Source organism: Castor canadensis, chromosome X, assembly GCF_047511655.1.
Source record: "Castor canadensis chromosome X, mCasCan1.hap1v2, whole genome shotgun sequence".
In the NCBI taxonomy this organism is placed as follows: domain Eukaryota; kingdom Metazoa; phylum Chordata; class Mammalia; order Rodentia; family Castoridae; genus Castor; species Castor canadensis.
The window spans coordinates 126,548,100-126,570,263 of NC_133405.1; the positions used below are offsets into that span (position 1 = coordinate 126,548,100).

The 22,164-nt window shown below is 48.3% G+C and overlaps 2 protein-coding genes across 5 annotated transcripts in view; one reads left to right on the forward strand and one right to left on the reverse strand.

The window, feature by feature from the left end:
* The window catches only part of LOC109684825 (serine/threonine-protein phosphatase with EF-hands 1), a 332,462-nt gene that overhangs the window by 191,500 nt on the left and 118,798 nt on the right, over nucleotides 1-22,164 (reverse strand). The window lies entirely within an intron of this gene.
* Nucleotides 1-22,164, forward strand: part of LOC141419506 (phosphorylase b kinase regulatory subunit alpha, liver isoform-like) — an 83,676-nt gene that overhangs the window by 35,346 nt on the left and 26,166 nt on the right. Inside the window, 5 exon segments of the mRNA XM_074062293.1 lie at nucleotides 1,022-1,209; nucleotides 5,797-5,912; nucleotides 6,025-6,154; nucleotides 6,783-6,798; nucleotides 6,800-6,882. Of these exon segments, the coding sequence (XP_073918394.1) occupies nucleotides 1,022-1,209; nucleotides 5,797-5,912; nucleotides 6,025-6,154; nucleotides 6,783-6,798; nucleotides 6,800-6,882 (533 nt within the window).

Below are 22,164 nucleotides of genomic sequence, written 5' to 3' on the forward strand. Positions count from 1 at the left end.
TTAAAACTCACCTAATTCCATCTCCCATATAAAACTTGAATCAGGTCTAAAGCAGCATTTGGTGATGTGTGCTAAGCATTTCTGGGCACCAGGAGGCATCAGGCATAGAGAAGTGAACAGGGCAATCTCTCTGAAGTGGCGTTCTTCCTGGAGTGTATGTGTGGAGTGCTGTGTGTTCTTCTGTTAATAGACATGGAAGAAAACACCCAGCACCTAAGGGCCAGAAGGTGCTCCATAAATGCTTGACTAGAGTGTGCTATCACATCAAGAATGAGTCACAGAACTTGAAACAAATTCCTTGGTGGCCCTCAGAACAGAGCATCTGGTTGGGCCTGCATAAGTCACTGTCCACCAGCTTCAGTGGAATGAAACCCACTCACGTCTATAGGCCCAGAGTAAGACAGGGGGCTGGCCCTCCAGGAACCCCTTCCTGCTTTGTACCCTCTGCATGCCATAAGGCAGAGGATTTCTCACTAGCATCTATCCTATCATCTCCCCAAACCTCCTGGGGCATGCCAGACAGCCTCCAAGAGAATCTCACCATGCAGCCAGGCCTATGGGGACTTTCCTGGGCACCGGGAGGCTTCCCTTGTGTCCTGATGGAATGCCAGCTGCTAAATGTGTTTCAGAGTTGAATTCACCCCTTTTCTCATCCTTCCACCCCAGGGAACCTGCTACCACAGGAAAGGCATGGTCATTTTTAAAATTGTGCTAAAATACATATACCATTCCCATCTATACCATTTCCAAGTACACAATTCAGTAGTGTTGAGTCCATTCACATTGTGGTGAGATATCTCCAGAACTCATCATCTTGCAGGACTGAAACTCATACACATTAAAGATCTCCCCATTTCCCTTCTCTTGCCTCTGGCAACCCTGTTTACTTTGTGTCTCCATGAGTTTGGTGGATAGCTCATATGAGCAGAATCATACAGAATTTGTAGTTTTGTGACTGATGCATTTTGCCTAGTCTAATGCCCTGATGGTGTAATTCCTGTATTTCTGACTCTGACCTCAGGCAATTTAAAGCAGCCCCTAAGACTGGTGCCTCTGCTCACATTGGTTGCTGGGGTCTTGCTGTAGACCGGAAGTGGCTCTCTATGCAATTTCTGGCCTCTCATAAGTGTGAGGTGGTCCCCAGTGTGGTGCTGTCTACACTTCCTAGGGCTAGCACCACAGCTCCCTTCTGCCTCAGTAAAAAATGCCGTAAGTGTAGAATGATCCATTTTACCAAATAAATTCTTTCATTTCAGTCTCATCATTGCAAAATGATGTCGTATGCAGATAATTAAGCACTTGCAGTATGTTTTAGGTGCTTTCTCATTTAGGTGTCACTTTAAAGTATGGGTTAGATTCCTATTTAACAAGTAAGAAATGTAGGCTCAGAGAGCCAAGGGCACATACCACCAGGTGCAGAAGCCCTGCATGAGTCCAAAACTCCTCTAATGCCTGGGCCGAGTGCCTCCTGTTCATAGAGCACCATGAAAAGAACCATGGAGGAAACAGCAGTACATAGCTGACCCAGGATGCTACCTTTCCTACTTTTGTTTTGCCGTGCTGGGGAATAAACCCAGGGCCTCACACTTGCCTGTGCTCTAACTCAGAGCTATGGCTCTTGATAATTAGGGTTGAATCCTCATTTGATTTTTTTCTCTAGATCCGGGAACTTTTAAAAAAACAACTTACCCTATAGCCTAGATACTGCCCCCCTCATCCACTTGGGGTGGCTTGCTATCAAAAGCTATTTAAATGACTCCTTTCAGCCTTTCAGCTCTTTTTAGCCTAATAAACCTAACAAACCTCTTTTCACCTTCATCAGAGAAAAACTTTCCTTCGCATTTTTCATCTATTGCTCACATCCTACTCTTCCCCAATCCTGGAGCAAAATAAAACAGGCCTTAGAACTGGGCAGGTGGCTCTCCAGGGGGAAGTCTTTTGTTCAATCAAAGGCAGCCTTTTCTTGCCCTGAGACCACCTTCACCTTAGCCCATTTGTCCCCTGAAGCTCAGGAAGCTGTGAATTCAATTGCATTGCCTGTTCCATTTTCTCCTTAAATAGGTTCTTGGTTTTCCTGGGTTTTGGTTCTTGTAGTCCTAATCTGATGCTGGTTGCTCAGAGAAAGGGTCCCCTTGTTTTCTGCTTCTAGATCTGAGGAGTTAAGAATGTTTCTGTAGGCTAGAAATCCCAGTGTCTTGGGGGCTGCTGCCTCTGAAGCAGGATTCCATGCTGTGGGTTTCTGTGGAGCTTTTCCCAGCCTAATGTAATATTGCCACTCAGCGTGTCTGCTCCAGTGTGAGGATGGCAGGCCACTCCACGAAATTCCTTCTAGAGAGAACCTTGGCTTTGAGATGTGTGTCTTCCATCATAATCCCCGTGTGCACATCAGGAGAATCATTGCTCCTGGTCCAGTTGTGAAGGGGGGACACCCAAACTTTGGTTATGGTTAAAAGAGATTTGCTCAATTTATTTTGTGACATTGTTGGTTGATTCAGAAAAATTGGTTTGTATTTGTTGAGATCTGGAATAAGAAATCATCATAATTCTTTTGGCTTTTAGTTTTGAATTAGTATACATTAATAATATGAGTTGGTATCCTTGTGATAATTGCATACATGTGTACAGTGTACTTTGAACAAATTCAGGCCCTTCATTATATTTTCACTCCCTCTCCTCCTCCCCTCTTTTTCAAACTCTAATGGCTTTCATTATGTCATGTCTCACACACACACACACATACATATATATGCACTTCTGTCTTCTTCACCCCTCAGTATCCTTTCCTTTCTGAACCCTGCCCCTCTCTGGTTGCCCCCAGATAGTCCCTCATTTACATTCATGTCTCATTATTGTTATCATCACCTTTTTAGGTGTTGGTTCCCTAAATGAGCGAGAACCTGTGATATTTTGGCCTGAGCCTGGCTGGACCATAATCCTCCTATTTGTGCCTCTTGTATAACTGGGATGACAAACTCATTCCACCACACTCAGCTTTTTTGTTGTAATGCGGTCTCCCTAACTTTTTCCCCAGGCCGGTATTGCACCACAATACTGATTTCCCTGTCCTGAGTAGCTAGGATTACAGGTGTGAGCCTCATGACCTAATCAGCTCCCAAACTTTCCACTTCCTAATATCATCACTCTGGGGGTTGGATTTTATCACAGGAATTTGAGGGTGACACAAACATGCATGCACAGCAGTAACTTCATGGTCCATACTACATTGAACTTTCTCAGTTCTCCTTGATTATTTTGTCTCTAGTCACTCCAGTAACCCCAGGCCATGATTATATTCACTCACATTACCCAGGATCTCCATGAATAACACTTTCATCTCCCTCTCTACGTACTGATACTTGCCTTCGAGGAGAAGGCTAGGAGAGACCTGGATCCCACAATGTCTGGATGTTAGGCATCAATTTCAAAGGACATAGAGAAGGTTTGCTGAAGCTCAGCAATAGTAGGAATGTCCAAGCACTTGGCAGAATGCAGGGTGATCTGTTCCTCTCAGCCTTAACATTCTGGACCAAAACTCTGTATTTTTCTACCTCTTTTTTTTTCTTTTATTATTCATATGTGCATACAAGGCTTGGGTCATTTCTCCCCCCTGCCCTCACCCCCTCCCTTACCACTCACTCCACCCCGTCCCTCTCCCCCCATCCCCTCAATACCCAGCAGAAACTATTTTGCCCTTATCTCTAATTTTGTTGTAGAGAGAGTATAAGCAATAATAGGAAGGAACAAGGGTTTTTGCTGGTTGAGATAAGGATAGCTATACAGGGCATTGACTCACATTGATTTCCTGTGCGTGCGTGTTACCTTCTAGGTATATCTTTTTGATCTCACCTTTTCTCTAGTTCCTGGTCTCCTTGTCCTATTGGCCTCACTTGCTTTTAAGGTATCTGCTTTAGTTTCTCTGCGTTAAGGGCAACAAATGCTAGCTAATTTTTTAGGTGTCTTACCTATCCTCACCCCTCCCTTGTGTGCTCTCGCTTTTATCATGTGATCAAAGTCCAATCCCATTGTTGTGTTTGCCCTTGATCTAATGTCCACATATGAGGGAGAACATACGATTTTTGGTCTTCTGGGCCAGGCTAACCTCACTCAGAATGATGTTCTCCAATTTCATCCATTTGCCAGCGAATGATAACATTTCATTCTTCTTCATGGTTGCATAAAATTCCATTGTGTATAAATACCACATTTTCTTAATCCATTCGTCAGTGGTGGGGCATATTGGCTGTTCCATAACTTGGCTATTGTGAATAGTGCCGCAGTAAACGTGGGTGTGCAGGTGCCTCTCGAGTAACCTGTGTCACAGTCTTTTGGGTATATCCCCAAGAGTGGGATTGCTGGATCAAATGGTAGATCAATGTCTAGCTTTTTAAGTAGCCTCCAAATTTTTTTCCAGAGTGGTTGTACTAGTCTACATTCCCACCAACAGTGTAAGAGGGTTCCTTTTTCCCCCGCATCCTCGCCAACACCTGTTGGTGGTGGTGTTGCTGATGATGGCTATTCTAACAGGGGTGAGGTGGAATCTTAGCGTGGTTTTAATTTGCATTTCCTTTATTGCTAGAGATGGTGAGCATTTTTCTACCTCTTGACAGGGGTCCCAACTGGGACACCAATCTCTCTGGACAGCATGGGGTCACTGTTCACAATCTTCTGAGTGAGCTTTATGGAAAAGCTGGCATGAACCAGGAGTGGGGTTTGGTTCGCTACATCTCAGGCCTGCTCAGGAAGAAAGTGGAGGTCCTGGCTGAGGTCAGAGCAAATGTGCCTTCTGTGTTGTCTGTTCATCTCCTCTTACCCCATGTCTTCTTTCTCTTCCAATCATCCAGTTATGGAAGCTTGAGGCAAGCACCTCTTATCTGTAAAGGAAATCATGGATCTAATCCAGTGCTGGGGCAGCCCCTCTTCTCCTGACCTCCCACTGCCCTGGGAAGAGAGCAGAGGGAAGGGAATTCAAGTTGATGAATTTAGTTAATCTTAAGAACCAAACAGAAAGAAAGGCTTACCAAGAAATCAAATGAAAATGCCTGGCATCTTCTGAAATAGAGCTTTACTATTTCTGTACATCCACAGTACAATGATCATTAATATTTATGACCCCAAGGGCCTGCAAAATCCAGAACCACTTTCAATAACATTAAATTTCAATGTTCTTATAAAGTGATGATAGTTACTACATGTGAATAATAGGGAAACTGGAATGTAATTGTGTTCATTAACTCTTGCCATCACTGAGCACTTGTCCCCACTGTGTTGAATACCAGGTATTTCAAGGTGTTTGCTACACTAGATGGGCATTAAATTTCTACTCATGGGCCATGTAGAGCTACGCCTGAGGCCACACCTGAGGGACACAGATCACAGGGACCCAGCCCTGCCTAGGTTGCTCAGTCTGGGTTCTAGGCATGAATTTTTCAAATTAAGGGTACCATGTACTATAAAATTTGTAAAGATAAACTTCTGATCTTATTGGCATTGACCCTTCCCCATTGGTATTGCCTAAGTTCCCTCTCTCTATTCCCCTCTCCCAAATGTGTAGGCATGTGCAGACCTGTTGTCCCACCAGAAGCAGCTTACGGTGGGCTTACCACCCGAGCCCCGGGAGAAGACCATCTCTGCGTAAGAGCTCATTCAGGGGACCACAGGTGTGGGGGAATGGTGGGAAAACATCAGTGCTCTGCACTTTTCAGGAGGAGAGGCTTTTTGAAGACACTGTATCACATAGGTACTTCTTACACAGGAAATAGGGATCTTCTATGGAGGGTGAGGGGCCCTTTATCTGAGACACTCAACGTGTTTGTGACCTCCTCCTCCTTCCTACACCACTATCCCCAGAGGAGCTCACAAAACTCATCTATGAGGCCAGCGGCCAGGACATTAGCATCGCCGTCCTCACACAGGTCAGCGGCTGGTACAGGAGGGGCCAGGCCACAGCCTTCCTCGATGCAGCAGGGGTCCTCTCGGACACCCACTGCATCTCTGAAGCTCTGTCCCCATGTGTGTCTGCATCAGGAGATTGTGGTTTACCTGGCCATGTATGTCCGGGCCCAGCCCAGCCTCTTTGTGGAGATGCTCAGGCTCCGGATTGGACTGATTATTCAGGTGATGGCCACAGAGCTGGCAAGGAGTCTGAACTGCTCAGGTAAGAAGCCCTGGCTCCCACAGCTCCTGCCCGCCTAGCCCCAGCCCCAACCCCATGCCTCAAAACCTTGAGTCCCTAAACTGAGGGGAAGCCCAGCTCAAGTATTCCTAAGCTGGCTTTCACTACCTCCTTGCAAGCGTGGCCTTCCCTTGCTTCCTTCATTTGAGGTAGCTCCCATCAGGCCATGCAGCACAGTGGACTAAAGCTCCTAAGTCATGGAGGCTGAGTCACAAGCAAAGTTCGTCATGAGAACCTTTGCTGCACCTGACAGCTAAGCTCCTCACTGTGAGACGTCACTCCCCATTAGTAACACCTTCACCAGGATAAGTGCTACCAATTGAAATATGAACATCAATTGCAATACGCACCCCAACATCGGGGATCTGTACAATGAGAAAAACTTTGTGTCTAGAAATCAAACACCTTCTGTACTGATTTAAATAGCAGCATGCAGAGTCCCCAAGCACCAGTGCCTTTCGGCCTTACAGGACTGGTAAGGTAATCCTCAACAGGGAGACCTGTCACTGCCTGCTTTGTTACCCCACTCCACCCAGGTCCAACCAACTCTGCCATCATCTGCCACCAGCCCCATCTCTTCCTGAGACGCTTATAAGATGTTTGTTTGTAGGAGAAGAAGCTTCAGAGTTTGATGAACCTCAGCCCCTTTGACATGAAGAATCTCTTGCACCATATTTTGAGTGGAAAAGAGTTTGGTGTGGAAAGAAGTGGTGAGTCAGTGCTCCAGGTACCTCAGGGGAATGGCCTCCTTAATGTGCCGATTGGCATCAGTACTGGAGGTTGGAGCATAATGAACTTGGGATTGTGTGGTTCCTTGTTTCGGTGGGATAACAGAGGCCTGGGCTTGTGATCCCAGCTTTTAGGGATTGGGGACCATCACAGGTTTGCCAGGAAGCATTTCTTCTGCAGTATGCAATGTCATACATGCCTCTGTGCCCTGCATCTCCAATGGCCATAAGCACCAGGTACAATCACTCAACACAAGTGCTGGGGCATAACCATGTGTGTCAGGATGAAAGAGCTGTCCTTTTAAATCACCTTAGTGGTTCAGCCTTTGGCTTGAGTAAAAGTGGTCTCAACCAGGCCGCATGTCACCCTCAATTGGGTAGGAAGAAGACCCCTCTATGATCTCTGGAGGCCAGTTCCTTTGCTCATCCCAGTCTTGCTCACACCATTTTCATCTGTCCTGGAACCCTGCTTGCAGTAATAGGAAACAAAATCACCAAAGTTCTGGCATGATTCTGTTCTCAAATGCTCCCTAAATGTAATTGAAGCAATTATCATTTCTCCTTTGGTGAATTTATTTCATTCAGCCTTTCACAGAAATGCATCATGGCTGTCATTCCTTTTATTTGATAAGAAGGACACTGGGTAATTTGTTTTTCTCCCAAGTGCGTGCCAGCCATAGACAACAATGGCATGGGGCAATTGATGTGTGTTGGTGGTTTTTCTTCTTTCCTGAGGGACGAGTGCTCAGCATCCTGTCTAAAAGTAATTTCCAGTTCTTTCAAATGCCCAGTCCTTGAAATATAAATGTAAAAGATCAAGATCTAATGTGTTCTGCTCATCATAATAGGGTACATGGTTTGACACAGATAATTGTCATTGGATGTAATGAAGCCAAGAACTCAGAAATATCACTTGAAAATCACAAATTTGCAAGTAAGGACAGGAAACATGCCGACTTTTTTAAGCATAGCATCATTTTTTTAATTGTCCTTCAAAATGTTCAGTTTTTATAAGTTAGGAATCTCCACTAGGCTTAGATTTCTGCTTAAAATCTGAGATGTCAGAGGTAACTTTTTAGCATACACTCCCCTGAAGCTTCCCAGACCCCCTTTGGCTACATTTTTCTACTTCCCAAGTGCCCCTCCTCCGTTGTGGATGATCAGTGCGTCTCCTTGGTGGGTTCCTCCCTCTCCACTGCCTTCCACATCCCTGTCATCAGCAGGGTTGGGTGGGGAGCCACCTTTGATTGGGTCTGCAAACAGGAACAGCAGGATGGGAGAGGGTGGCACATGCAAATGCTCACAGCAGTGCAGCTGGCCCAGACGTGGGGAGCATAAAACAGCAGGTGGGGCCCCATCAGTAGGGCTTCCCATGGCACCAGGAAGATTGTGTGGGCTTCAGCTTGAAGACAGATCCATGTCTGAGAGGATTCCCCATGGGCAGTAACACAGTCACACTTGCCTTTGGAATAATCCCTTGTGACCACAGCCCAGAAGCCAGGCACATGAAGGGCAGATCTTGGGACAGGTGTGAGTCCTGAGGCTGGTGCTGTGTTAGAAGTGAGAGGGTGGTGGCCTGGTACAGTGGAGAAAGTCTCCTTGCCCCCTGGGGCCACCACAGTACCATGCCCTTAGTCCTTCCAACACTTCCCTCCTCAGCCCCAGGCCGGCCACCAGGCTTAGTCCTCCTCTGCCACTTGCTCTCCCTGAAGGCCCTTCCCCCTGAAGGGTAGGCTGTCCTCGCTACAGCACTAAATTTTCCCCCTGAACTCTCAAGTCCTGGGCATATGCAGTTGTACCTGTACCCCGTGTATAGACGGAGCATGGCATGTGTGGACCCCCATCAGTTGGCCCACAGCCACAGGTTCCCAAAGTCCAAGCCCTTCAGTGAGTACTCAGCAGTTTTGTCATTGGTATTATGAGGGCACACAGGGCTGGATAGAGCTCAGGAAGGTCATTGTTTTCCCTACACATTAGTCATGAAGAACCCTTTAGTCCAATTCTCCTTATTTGTTTTTCCTAGCCTCTGGCATTCCAGCAACTCCAGGCCATGATTATATTCACTCAAATTACCTGTGATTGCCATGAGTGAGGTTTTCATCCCCTTCTCTGCTTACTAATGCTGGCCTCCCAGGATAAGAAGTCTGGGAGAGACCAGGATCCCACAATGTCTGGATGTTAGGCTTTAATTTCAAAGGACATAGGAAAGGCTTGGTAGGATAGAGCCTTCTTGTTGAGACTCAGGGGCACTGGAAGTGTCCAAGTCATGGGAACTGGGAATATCCAAGCACTTGACAGAATGTGTGGTGATCTTTGCCTCTCATTCCTAACATTCCGGGCCACATTTCTGCATTTCTTGAAAGAGACTTCAACCTGAGCTCCCCAAGCAGGCGCAGCTGCCCTGGGAAAAATGAGCGGCGGTAGAAGGGCGGGCCTGGGAGCCAACGGCTGCGCCGCGTCAGCCAATGGCGTGCGGCGGGCGGGTTTCACGCGCGGTTCGGAGGCGGGCCTTTGGGGAGGTGGGTGGGGCGTTCCGCGGCAGGAAGTTAGTGAGGCGCAGGCGCTAGAACTTGCCCGGCGCTCCCAAGGCTGACCGCGGGGGTGGATGGGGGCGCGGGAGGGTGGGGCGAGTGGAGGCGCGGTGTGCTGGCTGCACGGGGGCTGGGAGCCTCACGGCCGAGCAGCCTTGGGGCCCGCGGGGCGTGGTCGCTCGAAGCTGCCCAGGCGCCGCGGTGGGGGAGGGGTGCGGGGAGGCTGCAGCCGCCTTGGCCAAACGAAATCTCAGAGCGAGAGAGGAAAATGGTTCCTGTTCTCGAGAGATTACAGTGCTCTCCAAGTCTCCCGATAATCACCGACACGCAGGTCTCTGCACCCCGCAAACGATCCGGTCCAGCCGACTGGCCTTTGCTGGTTCCCAGGGGCAGAGGCCATGGGCGTTTCATGCCTTAAGCCGCTGCCAGGTTAGGCTAAAGGTGCGGCCTGTGGGGGCCCAGGCCTCCTGACCGCGGGTGGGCTGAAGGCCATTTAAATGACAATTTCCTTTGTTCGCAAGTCTGGGTCCTTAAAGTGTCGGTTTGCAGCCTTTGTGCTTCTGGCGATTTTGATTGTCATTACTGCCGAGACGTTCCTAAGCCAGCCGCAGCCCAGGCCCCTGCTGAGTCATTCTTGTCACCGACAGGGGTCCCAGGGTGACTCCCCCACCCCCACCGGCATCTGTGCTAGCTGGAGGGAGCCGGCTGGGCTGGGCTGACCTCATAGCCTTCCCTGAGTCCTGGCCTGCAGCCTTGTGGCCTAGGAGCGTGTGGGGCTGAGGAGAAAGGGGCCAGGAGACCAAAAGCGGACGAGAGAGCACAGAGGTGGGGTGGATGAGGCGGCGGCCGAGGTGCCCACGTGCAAAGGGAACGAGGTGCGTGCAGACCCCGAGACTCCCCTTGCAAAAGCACTCCGGGATGGGACACTGGGTGAAACCTCTCCAAGTCCCTTCATGCCCGAAGTCAGTCATGCAGGTGCTGAGGTGCCCACTCTCTGATGGGGAAACAAACCCAGAGGTGAAGTGACTGCAGTCGGTGGCAGGGCCAGTCAGATTGCTTTCTATAAAAGTGACTGCCTGTGTCTCTGTTCCCCATAAGGTACAAGTCGTTATTATATCGCCCCCGCCCCGCCCCAGCAGCTCCAGGAATCTTGTGACTAATGCCAGGGGGCTGGCTGGACAGGGGAGAGGGTTGCAGGGTGTTTCAGGATAGATCCCTCCTGTCGTAGGACACTGATGGGGAAACGGTTTCTAAAACGGAACCATATTTTAGGTTTGCAGGGCGACAGCAGCCACAGACAATATGGATAAACCTGGCCGGGTTCCAGTAAAACCATAGACACTGAAATTTGAATTTCATAGACTTTTCACAGGTCGCAAAATATTCTTTTGGTTTTTTCCAACTTGAAAATGTAAAAATCATTCTCTTCTCAAGAGCCAAACAGAGACACCTACGTAGTCTGTCCACCTGTCATAGAATTGGTGGCGTGCATCTCAGCTTCACTGGGAACTTCACGTGCTCAGCAAGAAAAGGCTTTGGAAACAATTTTCTGTCTCCTTTTAATATAATTTACCAGTTTGGGTAGTAGGCATGATTTCCACACTATTAAATGTTTAAAGGACAGAGAAAAGAAATCTTCCCAGACAATATTACTTCTTTACACCGACTACCTCATTGGGGGTCAGGAAGTACAGAGCAGGTATTTTGGAAGTTTCTGAGACTATCACACAGTATCCTACACCTTAACCCAAACTGTCCTGGACTGCCGTGTTTCCTTAGCTTTGGATTTTTTGTCCCTGTTAAATTGAATTTGTCAATTGCACATTTTTTTTTTCGTCTTTTTTCCATCAGGTGCTTTTTTTTTTTTTTAAGTAGAAATACAGTATCCGTTTTCTCTCTTGACTTGCTTGCTGACCCAAACTCTTAGCTGTGGTCTCATGGTTTTTTTTGGGGGGTGAGGGGGGGGACACTTTTCCTGTGGTTTTTCTCCTGTTTCTTTTGGTTTGTTTGTTTGTTTTGTGGTACTGGCCTTGAACTCAGGGCTGTTAGGAAAAACGCCACACAAAGAAAACTCACGAGAAAACTCACGTCCAAGGGCAGGGTTTAATGGCAGGTACGAGGTAGCGCAGGAAGAAGAAAGGACAAAAGGGAAGGGGTTCAGGCCAGGCATGGCCTTTTATAGGAGAGGGAGGGTAAGGGGTTGGCACATACGCCGGGGGTCCCTGATGGAGGTGGAGCTTGTTTTTGGGAGCACGAGAAACCTTGTTAAGGGGGGGAATGGCTCCATTTTTCCATGAGGTGCCGCTAATTTATAAAATGGCGGTATTATTGTTCTATCATTTCCCCATTTTTCTTTAATAATAATGAAGATAGGGGCTGAGGATCAGGAATTGGGGCAAAGCATCGAGCTCTTTAACTGCTTCCTGCTGGCAGGGGGCGTTGTGTGGGGCGGGATCCTCAGGCTCCTGTGGCGTCCTGGATGGGGCCTTCACAGTAGTTTTCCAGGCGGTTTTGGAGAGGTTGGTATCCCTGGAGGTACAATTGGTTAAATTTGGTTAGCAATAGCAGACATACGGTCTAAAAGAAATCTTTGTATTGTTCTTATGATACAAGGGAGGAAGCTTAGGAATATGAGAGCAAGAAACACAGGCATTAGGATGGGCATTAACCAGGAGAACCACTGCAAAATGTTGTTCCCTAGAGGATTCCAAGAGTCCTCCAACTCCCTTCTCCGTTTTTCTAGTTGTTCTTGGAGTTGCCTAATTTTATTTTTTACTACTCTCGACTGGTTAACATAGAAGCAGCACTCCTCTTGTAAAAATAGGCAGAGACCACCCTTTTCTGCAGTGAGCAGGTCAAGCCCTCGTCGGTTTTGGAATACAACTGAGGCTAGGGAGTCAAGTTGTTTTTGTAGGGTTAGGATAGATTCGGCCACCGTTTGTAGATCACTTATCAATTGATTGGAGAGTTTTGTGTGGTAGTGGAGAGAAGTCCCTATTCCTGCAGCCCCCGTTCCCATGGCAGCCGTTATTCCCAGGGTGGCTAACAAGGGAATGGCCTGGATTGCCCGTTTTGATCGAAGATGCGTGGTGAGGGGGATGGGTAGGTCCTTATCTTCTGTAATAATGTCCATGTCAGGGACCAAAAATACCAGAGTGCAGATGCCCTTCCAGGCTTGGGGTAAACAGGGATATACACTCTGACCACATAAAAAGAGAGTCCTAGGGGGGCAACAGATATTGTTCCCGGTTTTGTTGGCTGCCCTAGTAGTGTGACATTTTTTTGTCACCAGGGAACCTACCTCGACTATCCCTGAGGAACTCTGTAGGCAGAGAGGGGCTGGCTGGAAGAGGGGAACTGGGGAAAGGGTGGAGGCAGTGGGCCTTTGGTGAAGGAACAGTGTAAGGTAAGAGGTATGGAAATATTTATGGGGCTGGCGATGACCTGAGAAGGGCCAGTTCGCTGACACATCCAACAACCACGGGCTAGAGTAGGATTAGTGTGGTTGAGTAGTTGATGAGTGGTATTTATGACCTGGAGGAGAAGGGTTTCAGAAAGGGACAGTGTTTGTAAAGGAATTTTGAGAGGCTTTCTGGTGGGAAAGAATAGGTTGTCAAGAACCTGAGGTACCTGGGTGCGGAGGACCTTCTTGTATGCCTGATTTTGGACTCCTCCTCCATCAGACATACCATAATGTGTGAGCTCAGTCCAGCACACTTGTTGCCCACGATTTCCAAAGCAAGTATAGCCTGCGTTGCTGCCTTTACTCCTTGCAGTCCAGTGCGGTTTGCCCCACATTGTACATGGAGTAGCTGTATCGTAGCAAGCCCTGTGCTGGTATGAATAAGATGAGGTGCATGGGCAGGGGGGAAGTTTGGGGCTCACAAGGGTACAGGTCATAAGAAAGAAGAGAGCACAAAGAGTAAGGCGCACAGGGCGAGGTATCCAAAACAGAGAGCTGCATGATGGGGCCATCTCCACTCAGGGGGAGAAGTTACCCACAGGCCAATACTCAGGAGGGAAGGGACAAGGACAAGAATTACCCACAGGAAGGGATGGAGTGGTTTACAGTAGAGCTTAGAGTATGTTGGAAAATGAGTAGATTTCTTCAGGAGTAAAGTCTGAGAGAGTACCTTGGAGAGGTAGATAGGCTATCCAATCTATGAAGTAAGGGAGACAAAGGTATGAAAAGGAGGGAGGCTGATTATACTGGGGGGTGGGAAATCTAAAACCTCAGAGAGAGTTTATATAGGAAAGAGTAAAAGCATGGGCAGGCACTGACAGGAAAGAATGGGAGGGGGAAGTATAAAGAGTGAGTAGGTGAGATGCCAGGTCCCCAGGCATAGGGCTCCTGCTTATGCCCTGGGAGTCTCCTTGAGTGTGTCTCTGTCTTCTGGGATCTTGGGAAGGCAGGAGATCTTTATTTTTGTTGGTCCTGTAAGAAGAGATTGGTAGGTCTTTTGTGGGGCTGCCAATTTTAGATTTTGAACATGTACCCAGGAGGGAAGTCCTGCTAGCTTAGCAGCCGTGGGTGTAGTGAGGACAACCTTAAATGGGCCTCTCCACTTTTCCTGCAGGTGGCCAGGTGTGGCTGTACTTTTTAGATAAACTAGATCTCCCATTTGGAGGGAGGGAGTTATTTTGGTGGTGTCAGAGGGCTGTGGTAACTGATCATGAGCATGCGACCAAAGGAGAGAGCGAAGAAAAGTGAGGAGAGGATTGAGGAGAGTGGGGGGAATGTTAGGGGGTTCTGGCTGAACCATGATAGGGAGAAGTGGACGGCCATAGAGGAGCTCAAAGGAGCTGAGCATGAGCGGTCTTTTAGGGAGGGCCCGGAGGTGGAGAAGGACTAGGGGTAGGAGCTTTGTCCAGTCTAGATGGAGCTCGAGGGAGAGTTTGGTGAGAGTATTTTTTAGTGTGCGATTGGCATGTTCGACTTTACCTGAAGATTGGGGATGATAGGGAATGTGAAACCGCCAGTGAATATTTAAGGCTTGTGCCAATTTTTGGGAAATAGAGGAAACAAACTCAGGCCCGTTGTCTGACTGGATAGAGGCTGGGAGACCAAACCATGGGATGATGTCTGTGACTAAAATCGTTGTTACTGTGGAGGCCTTTTTATTGGTCGTAGGGAAGGCCTCCACCCATCCCGTGAAGGTGTCTACCAATACCAGGAGGTACTTAATCCTCTTTATTGGAGGCATATGTGTGAAGTCCACCTGCCAATCCACAGCATGGAGACATCCCCTGGCTTGGTGGGTAGGAAAGGGAGGGGGCCTAATATTGGAGTTGGGGTTTGTGCGCTGGCAAATTGAGCAGGATTGGGTAATCTGTTTAAGGTATTGTATGTCTCCTGGAGATAGGGAAAGGGATTGGCGAAGGAAGGTGTAAAGAGCATGAAGGTTAGGATGAAAAAGCGTATGTAAATAGGAGATAAGGGTTTTAACCTCAGAAGGGGGGAGAGAGTTTAGTGAGAGGAGGGGAGGAAGCAGGGGCAAGGGGGTACATGGCCAATTGGGGTGCAGTTTGGAGGGCTGCTCGCTTGGCCTCTGTATCCGCTCGGTTATTTCCTCTGGTAATTATGGAGGAGTCAGTCTGGTGGGCTTTGCAATGAGTAATACCCACCCGGGAAGGAAGGTGTGAAGCCTCTAGGACTTGGGCTATTAAGGCAGCATTGATAATGGGAGTTCCCCTTGTAGTTAGGAATCCCCTTTCCTTCCAGATAGCGGAGTGGGATAGTAAAGTGTGAAATGCATACTTAGAGTCAGTATAAATGTTGACAGTTTTGTCTTTTGCCAGAGTTAGAGCTCTGGCCAGGACAGTCAGTTCTGCCTTCTGGGAAGTAGAGCCCAAAGGGAGAGGGCATGCCTCAATGATGGCAGACTCAGACACGATGGCATATCCAGCTCTTCGCTGTCCATTGTGAATGAAGGAGCTGCCATCAATGAACCAAGTGTAGTCAGCCTGAGAAAGGGTGCCCTCCTGAATGTGGTCTGGACAGGGAAGGAGCTCTTCAAGGATCTCAGGGCAGGAGTGAACTAGGGGTGTTGAAGAGAGAGGAAGAAGAGTAGCTGGGTTAAGTGGGGGACATGAAATGAAAGTTAGAGTGGGATCCTCGACCAAGGCCACCTGGAGGGATAGGGTACGAGAAGGGGGCATGGAATAAAGTCCCTTATACGTGAGGAGTTCCGAGAGGCTATGGGGGGAGTAAACAGTAAGGGGGGACCCAAAGGTAAGTTTTTTGCTTTCCTGGATTAAGAGAGAGGCGGCAGCCAGGGCCCTGAGGCATGGGGCCCATCCCCTGGTTGTGGGGTCTAACTGTTTGGAGAGGTATGCTACTGGAGCGAAGGAGGGCCCTATGTTGTGTCCCAGAACTCCTAGGGCAAACCCTTGCCTCTCAGAAACATAAAGGACGAAGGGACGAGTGAGGTCTGGCAAGCGAAGTGCCGGGGCTTGTAATAGGGCTTGTAAGAGGGTTTTAAAATGACTTGATACAGGCTGAGAGGGGTCCAGGGGCTCTTGAATGGAACCCTTGGATGCCTCATATAGAGGTTTGGCCATTAGACTGAAGTTGGGCACCCAGGCTCTGAGATAGCCAGCCAGGCCAAGAAAGTAGAGAACTTCAGCCTTAGTGGTGGGGGCAGAGAGAGAGGCTAGCAAGGCCTTATGATCTGTGGTGATAGCCTTATGTGTAGGGGAGATAGATAGGCCCAGGTAAGTTACCTGGGTGAGAGACAGTTGAGCCTTGTTAGGGGACACCCGGTATCCCTTTTTTCCCAGAAAATTAAGCAGGAGGGCAGTGTGTTGTTGGCTATCCTCGAGCGAGGGGCTGCAGAGCAGGAGACCATCTACATACTGGAGGAGTTTACTTGGGGAGAGATGGAGGGTAAGGAGATCCCTAGCCAGAGCTTGGCCAAAGAGGTGGGGACTGTCCCGGAACCCCTGAGGCAGAACAGTCCAGGTCAGTTGTTGGGAAGTATGAGAATCTGGATCAGTCCAGGTGAAGGCAAACAGGTTTTGGGACTGTGAGTGGACAGGGATAGTGAAGAAAGCATCTTTTAGGTCCAGGACTGTGAAGTGGGTGGTGGTACCAGGGATGAGAGACAGGAGAGTATAGGGGTTGGGTACACCGGGTGTATAGGAATCACTGCTGCATTGATTAAGCGGAGGTCCTGTACCAGCCGATAAGACCCATTGGGCTTTTTTACAGGCAGAATAGGAGTGTTATAGGGGGAGTGGGTTGGGCGAAGAAGGCCCTTAGAGAGAAGCTCTGAGATGATAGGCTTTAATCCCTGTAAGTGGATTAGAGAGATGTGATATTGAGGTTGGTTTGGGAAAACAGAGGGGTCCTCGAGAGTAATAAAGATTGGCTCATGATGGGTAGCGACTGCAGGGTTCTGGAGGTCCCACACAATGGGATCTACCAGTGTAGCAGGTAAGGGCAAGGGGTCGGGAGAGGCTTGTGGAAGCAGAGCGCCCATGATGGCAAGGAGGGGCTGAGAGGATGGAGACAAGGGGTTAATGGGTCGCGGCTTAAGAGGAGGTGGGTGTAAGGTGAGAGTGGCATGGAATTTTGACAAAATGTCCCTTCCCAAGAGTGGGGTGGGGCAATTAGGGAGGACTAGGAAGGAGTGAGTAAAAAGTGTATCTCCCAGTATGCAGGTTAGAGGAAAAGTCATTAAGGGCTGGGTAGGAGTTCCCTCCACCCTGACTATGGAGGTTAAAGAAGGCTTGGTAGGTCCCCAGAACTCCAGCAAGGCAGAAAAAGTGGCGCCAGTGTCCAGGAGGAGAGAGATAAGCCTACCGTCAATAATGGCCATTACCCTGGGCTCCCGTGAAGTTATGGTCGTCGGGCCTGGGAGTCCTGGGCTCCGTAAGTCCTCAGCCGCAGTCGCCAGTCCTAGAAGATCAGTTAGGGAGGAGGGACGGTGGGGGGGCTTAGACCCTCCGCCTTGAGGGGTGGAAGGGCAGTCCATTGCCCAGTGGCCCTCCTGTTTGCACTTAGGACATGGCCCCGGTGGGCGTCGTGGTTTAGGACAAGCACAGTATCCCTCAAGGCCACACCAAAAACATGGGCCGGAAGGTGTTCGGGATTTTCCCTGGCCTCGGGAGTTAGAGGTCGGAGGCTTTTGCCAGAGGGCTTGTGCCAACATCTGGAATTTAGCCTTATCTCTCCTCTCCTTATCAGCCCTTTGTTGTTCTTCTCGGTAATTATAGACTTTGAAGGCCACGTTTAAAATTTCAGCCTGTGGAGTCTGAGGGCCATTTTCTAGCCTTTTGAGCTTTTTTCTGATATCTGGAGCTGACTGGGAGATAAAATGGGTCATAAGGATAATTGTCCCATCCTTAGTTTCAGGGTCAACTTTTGTATGGCGTCGTAGTGCCTCTGTGAGCTGGGACAAGAAACTAGCTGGATTTTCCTTTTTCTTGTTGGATTTCTCTAAGCTTATCAAAATTAACAACCTTTTGGGCCGACTTCTTTAATCCCACCACTAAACAGGTAACCATCTGATCCCTAAGCGTTCTGTCACCGGTTTGGTAATTCCAATGAGGCTCCTCAGTAGGGACCGCTGTAGCTCCTACAGGATGGGTGGGGGTGGTGCGATGGACCTCATCTGCACGTGCCCTAGCCGTGTCCCAGACCCGTTGTTTCTCCTCTGGGAGGAGGGTGGAGGAAAGAATGAGATAGATGTCATGCCAAGTAAGGTCATAGGATTGAGCCAAATATTGAAATTCCTTAACATAAGAATCAGGGTTAGTGGTGAAGGAGCCAAGGCGCTTTTCTCTCTGAGAGAGGTCAGCGAGAGAAAAGGGAACGTGGACCCTCACAATGCCTTCCACTCCAACCACTTCCGGGAGAGGGTAGATGGAAACTGGCTGACTGGGGGGCCCATGAGAGCGAGTGTGGGTGGGGGGCTCATGGGATCCTGTGGTCCCAGGTGAGTGGAAGGGCGGGCAGAAGGAGGGGCGGTAGGAGGAGCAGGAGGAGGAGTGGAAGGAGGAGCAGAAGAAGGGGCGGGAGGAGAAGAGGGAGGAGGGGCAGGAGGAGAAGCGGGAGGAGGGGCAGGAGCCGATGGCTGAACAATGGAAGCCTGTCTTTGATAAGGTGGAGGCTCGTTAGCAGGGTCAAAAGAAGGGAAAGCTTCAGAGTCAGGAGAGGATTCAGAGAAGGATTTGGCTGGTTTTGAGACTGGTTTAGAAGCTAATAGGACCTGTGCAGGGGAACAGGAGGTACAGAGGGAAGATTTGGTGTGGAGATAGGAAAAGGATTGGACGTAGAGAAGTTCCTTCCATTTGCCAGTGCGCTCACAGAAATTGTATAGATCCCTTAAAATATTGGGATCAAAAGTGCCATTAAGTGGCCATTTGGAGGCATTGTCCAATGGATATTGGGGCCAGGCCCGATTACAGAGAAAAATGAGCTTTCGTGGCTTAAGATCAGGCGTGAGGCGTAGGGGCCCAAGGTTGGCCAGGAGACATCCCAATGGAGAGTCTGAGGGAATTTTGGAAGGTCCAACTCCCATGGTGAGGCCTGACCTGAGGAGAGATATGGTGGGCGTCCCCGAAATATCAGGTCCTCAGGAGAGAGAGAGAGATGTGGAACACAATACCCAGAGGGAACGTCTTTACCACAGGGTGGGCCACAGTCCCTAGTGGGGAACCTGGTTCCCAGGACAAAAGTGAGCTGAGAGAGAGAGAGAGAGAGATCACAGCTCTGCGTGCGAGGAGGACTCACCGAGGGAGAGAGGACCTTGAGGGAAGATTGGCCGGTGGTGGATGGTGGTTGGAGGCGCGCTGGGGCGGAGGAACTTCCCTGTGAGCTAGTGAGAGAGCGGCGCTTTCTAGGATCGGGGGTCCCGGTAAAGCAGCTCAGATCCCAGAGGAAAGCCGGGAGAGCAAATTCAGTGCCGGGAACTCAACCCGATCCCGGGTCTCGGCACCAAATGTTAGGAAAAACGCCACACAAAGAAAACTCACGAGAAAACTCATGTCCAAGGGCAGGGTTTAATGGCAGGTACGAGGTAATGCAGGAAGAAGAAAGGACAGAAGGGAAGGGGTTCAGGCCAGGCATGGCCTTTTATAGGAGAGGAAGGGTAAGGGGTTGGCGCATACGCCGGGGGTCCCTGATGGAGGTGGAGCTTGTTTTTGGGAACACGAGAAACCTTGTTAAGGGGGGGAATGGCTCCATTTTCCATGAGGTGCTGCTAATTTATAAAATGGTGGCATTATTGTTCTATCAAGGGCCTTCACCTTGAGCCACTCCACCAGCCATTTTTTATGAGGGGTTTTTTCGAGATAGCATCTCTCAAACTATTTGCCCAGGGTTGGCTTTGAACCTCCATCCTCCTGATCTCTGCTTCCTGAGTAGCTAGAATTACAGGCGTGAGCCACCAGCACCAGGCCTCTCCTGTTTCTCGAGTAAGGTACAAATTGGTGCACACAGAAGGCATGCATTATCTTAACAAAAAGAGGCCTGGATTGGTGCTGTTCCCCAGCCTGCTTACCTCAAAGCTTCCCCTGCATTACCCACCACTTTCTCCAAGGCCTGCTGTCTTGCAGACTAGTTAATACACGGGTATATAAACCAACAAGTTACACAAAAACAGCGCTGACCTGTAATACGTGGTGCATTCTGCTATTTTATTCATTTCTAAAATACAGATCACACTCTAAATGGATTTTGTCATCGCACTTAGTCACAACTTGAAGTTTGAAAAACATTAGGATATTTTTCAAACCTTTATCTGTCCCTAACCACCCTTTCTTTATAAAATAGCAACACACCCTCATCTGCCTCATTTTTTTCACAGCACACTGACACTGCCTGACAAACGTTTGTTCATAGGTTTTCTCCTCCACAGTAGACTGTGCATTCATAGGTGAGATCTTTATTTTTTGTACCTCAAATTGAGTCAGAGGATTGAAGTTTTTGTTTTTGTTTTTCTTGGCAGCTTGAGCCACTCAGCCAGCACTTTTTTGTGTGATTTTTTTTTCTTTTCTCAAGATAGGGTCTCCAGAACTATTTGCCCAGGGGGCTGCCTTCCAACTGTAATCCTTCTGATCTCTGCCTGCTGAGTAGCTAGGATTACAGGCATGAGCCAAGGCACTGGCCTTGAAGTTTCTTCCTAAAGTCGCATAGCTAGGAATGTTGGAGTTGCAATTTGAATTCAGTCTTCCGTTAAGACGGCACATGTTAGAACAAACTGCTTACTAAAAGGAGTGAGAAGGAAATACTACTGGGACATAGCTGCAGAGTGGTTCCATGTTCATTAGCAGCCATATTTCACTAGCTCTGGAGAAAATATCTTAGCCATTCAAAAAAATGTTTTTGAGTACTGGTGTGTGCTGAGCAGTGTTCTGGAAACTGGAGACACCTGGATGAACAAGACTAACACATATGGAGATCCTGCTCTTTGATACATTTCTTTTTCTTTCTTTCCATTTCATTCTTTCTATTCTTTTTTTTTGGGGGGGGGGATGGTACTGGGTTTTTTTTTTTTCATTTTTCTTTTATTATTCATATGTGCATCCAAGGCTTGGTTCATTTCTCCCCCCTGCCCCCACCCCCTCCCTTACCACCCACTCCCCCCATCAATACCCAGCAGAAACTATTTTGCCCTTATTTCTAATTTTGTTGTAGAGAGAATATAAGCAATAATAGAAAGGAACAAGGGTTTTTGCTGGTTGAGATAAGGATAGCTATACAGGGCATTGACTCACATTGATTTCCTGTGCGTGGGTGTTACCTTCTAGGTTAATTCTTTTTGATCTAACCTTTTCTCTAGTACCTGTTCCCCTTTTCCTATTGGCCTCAGTTGCTTTAAGGTATCTGCTTTAGTTTCTCTGCGTTAAGGGCAACAAATGCTAGCTAGTTTTTTAGGTGTCTTACCTATCCTCACCCCTTCCTTGTGTGCTCTCGCTTTTATCATGTGCTCATAGTCCAATCCCCTTGTTGTGTTTGCCCTTGATCTAAAGTCCACCTATGAGGGAGAACATACGATTTTTGGTCTTCTGGGCCAGGCTAACCTCACTCAGAATGATGTTCTCCAATTCCATCCATTTACCAGCGAATGATAACATTTCGTTCTTCTTCATGGCTGCATAAAATTCCATTGTGTATAGATACCACATTTTCTTAATCCATTCGTCAGTGGTGGGGCATCTTGGCTTGTTTCCATAACTTGGCTATTGTGAATAGTGCCGCAATAAACATGGATGTGCAGGTGCCTCTGGAGTAACAGTCTTTTGGGTATATCCCCAAGAGTGGTATTGCTGGATCAAATGGTAGATCGATGTCCAGCTTTTTAAGTAACCTCCAAATTTTTTTCCAGAGTGGTTGTACTAGTCTACATTCCCACCAACAGTGTAAGAGGGTTCCTTTTTCCCCGCATCCTCGCCAACACCTGTTGTTGGTGGTGTTGCTGATGATGGCTATTCTAACAGGGGTGAGGTGGAATCTTGGCATGGTTTTAATTTGCATTTCCTTTATTGCTAGAGATGGTGAGCATTTTTTCATGTGTTTTCTGGCCATTTGAATTTCTTCTTTTGAGAAAGTTCTGTTTAGTTCACCTGCCCATTTCTTTATTGGTTCATTAGTTTTGGGAGAATTTAGTTTTTTAAGTTCCCTGTATATTCTGGTTATCAGTCCTTTGTCTGATGTATAGTTGGCAAATATTTTCTCCCACTCTGTGGGTGTTCTCTTCAGTTTAGAGACCATTTCTTTTGATGAACA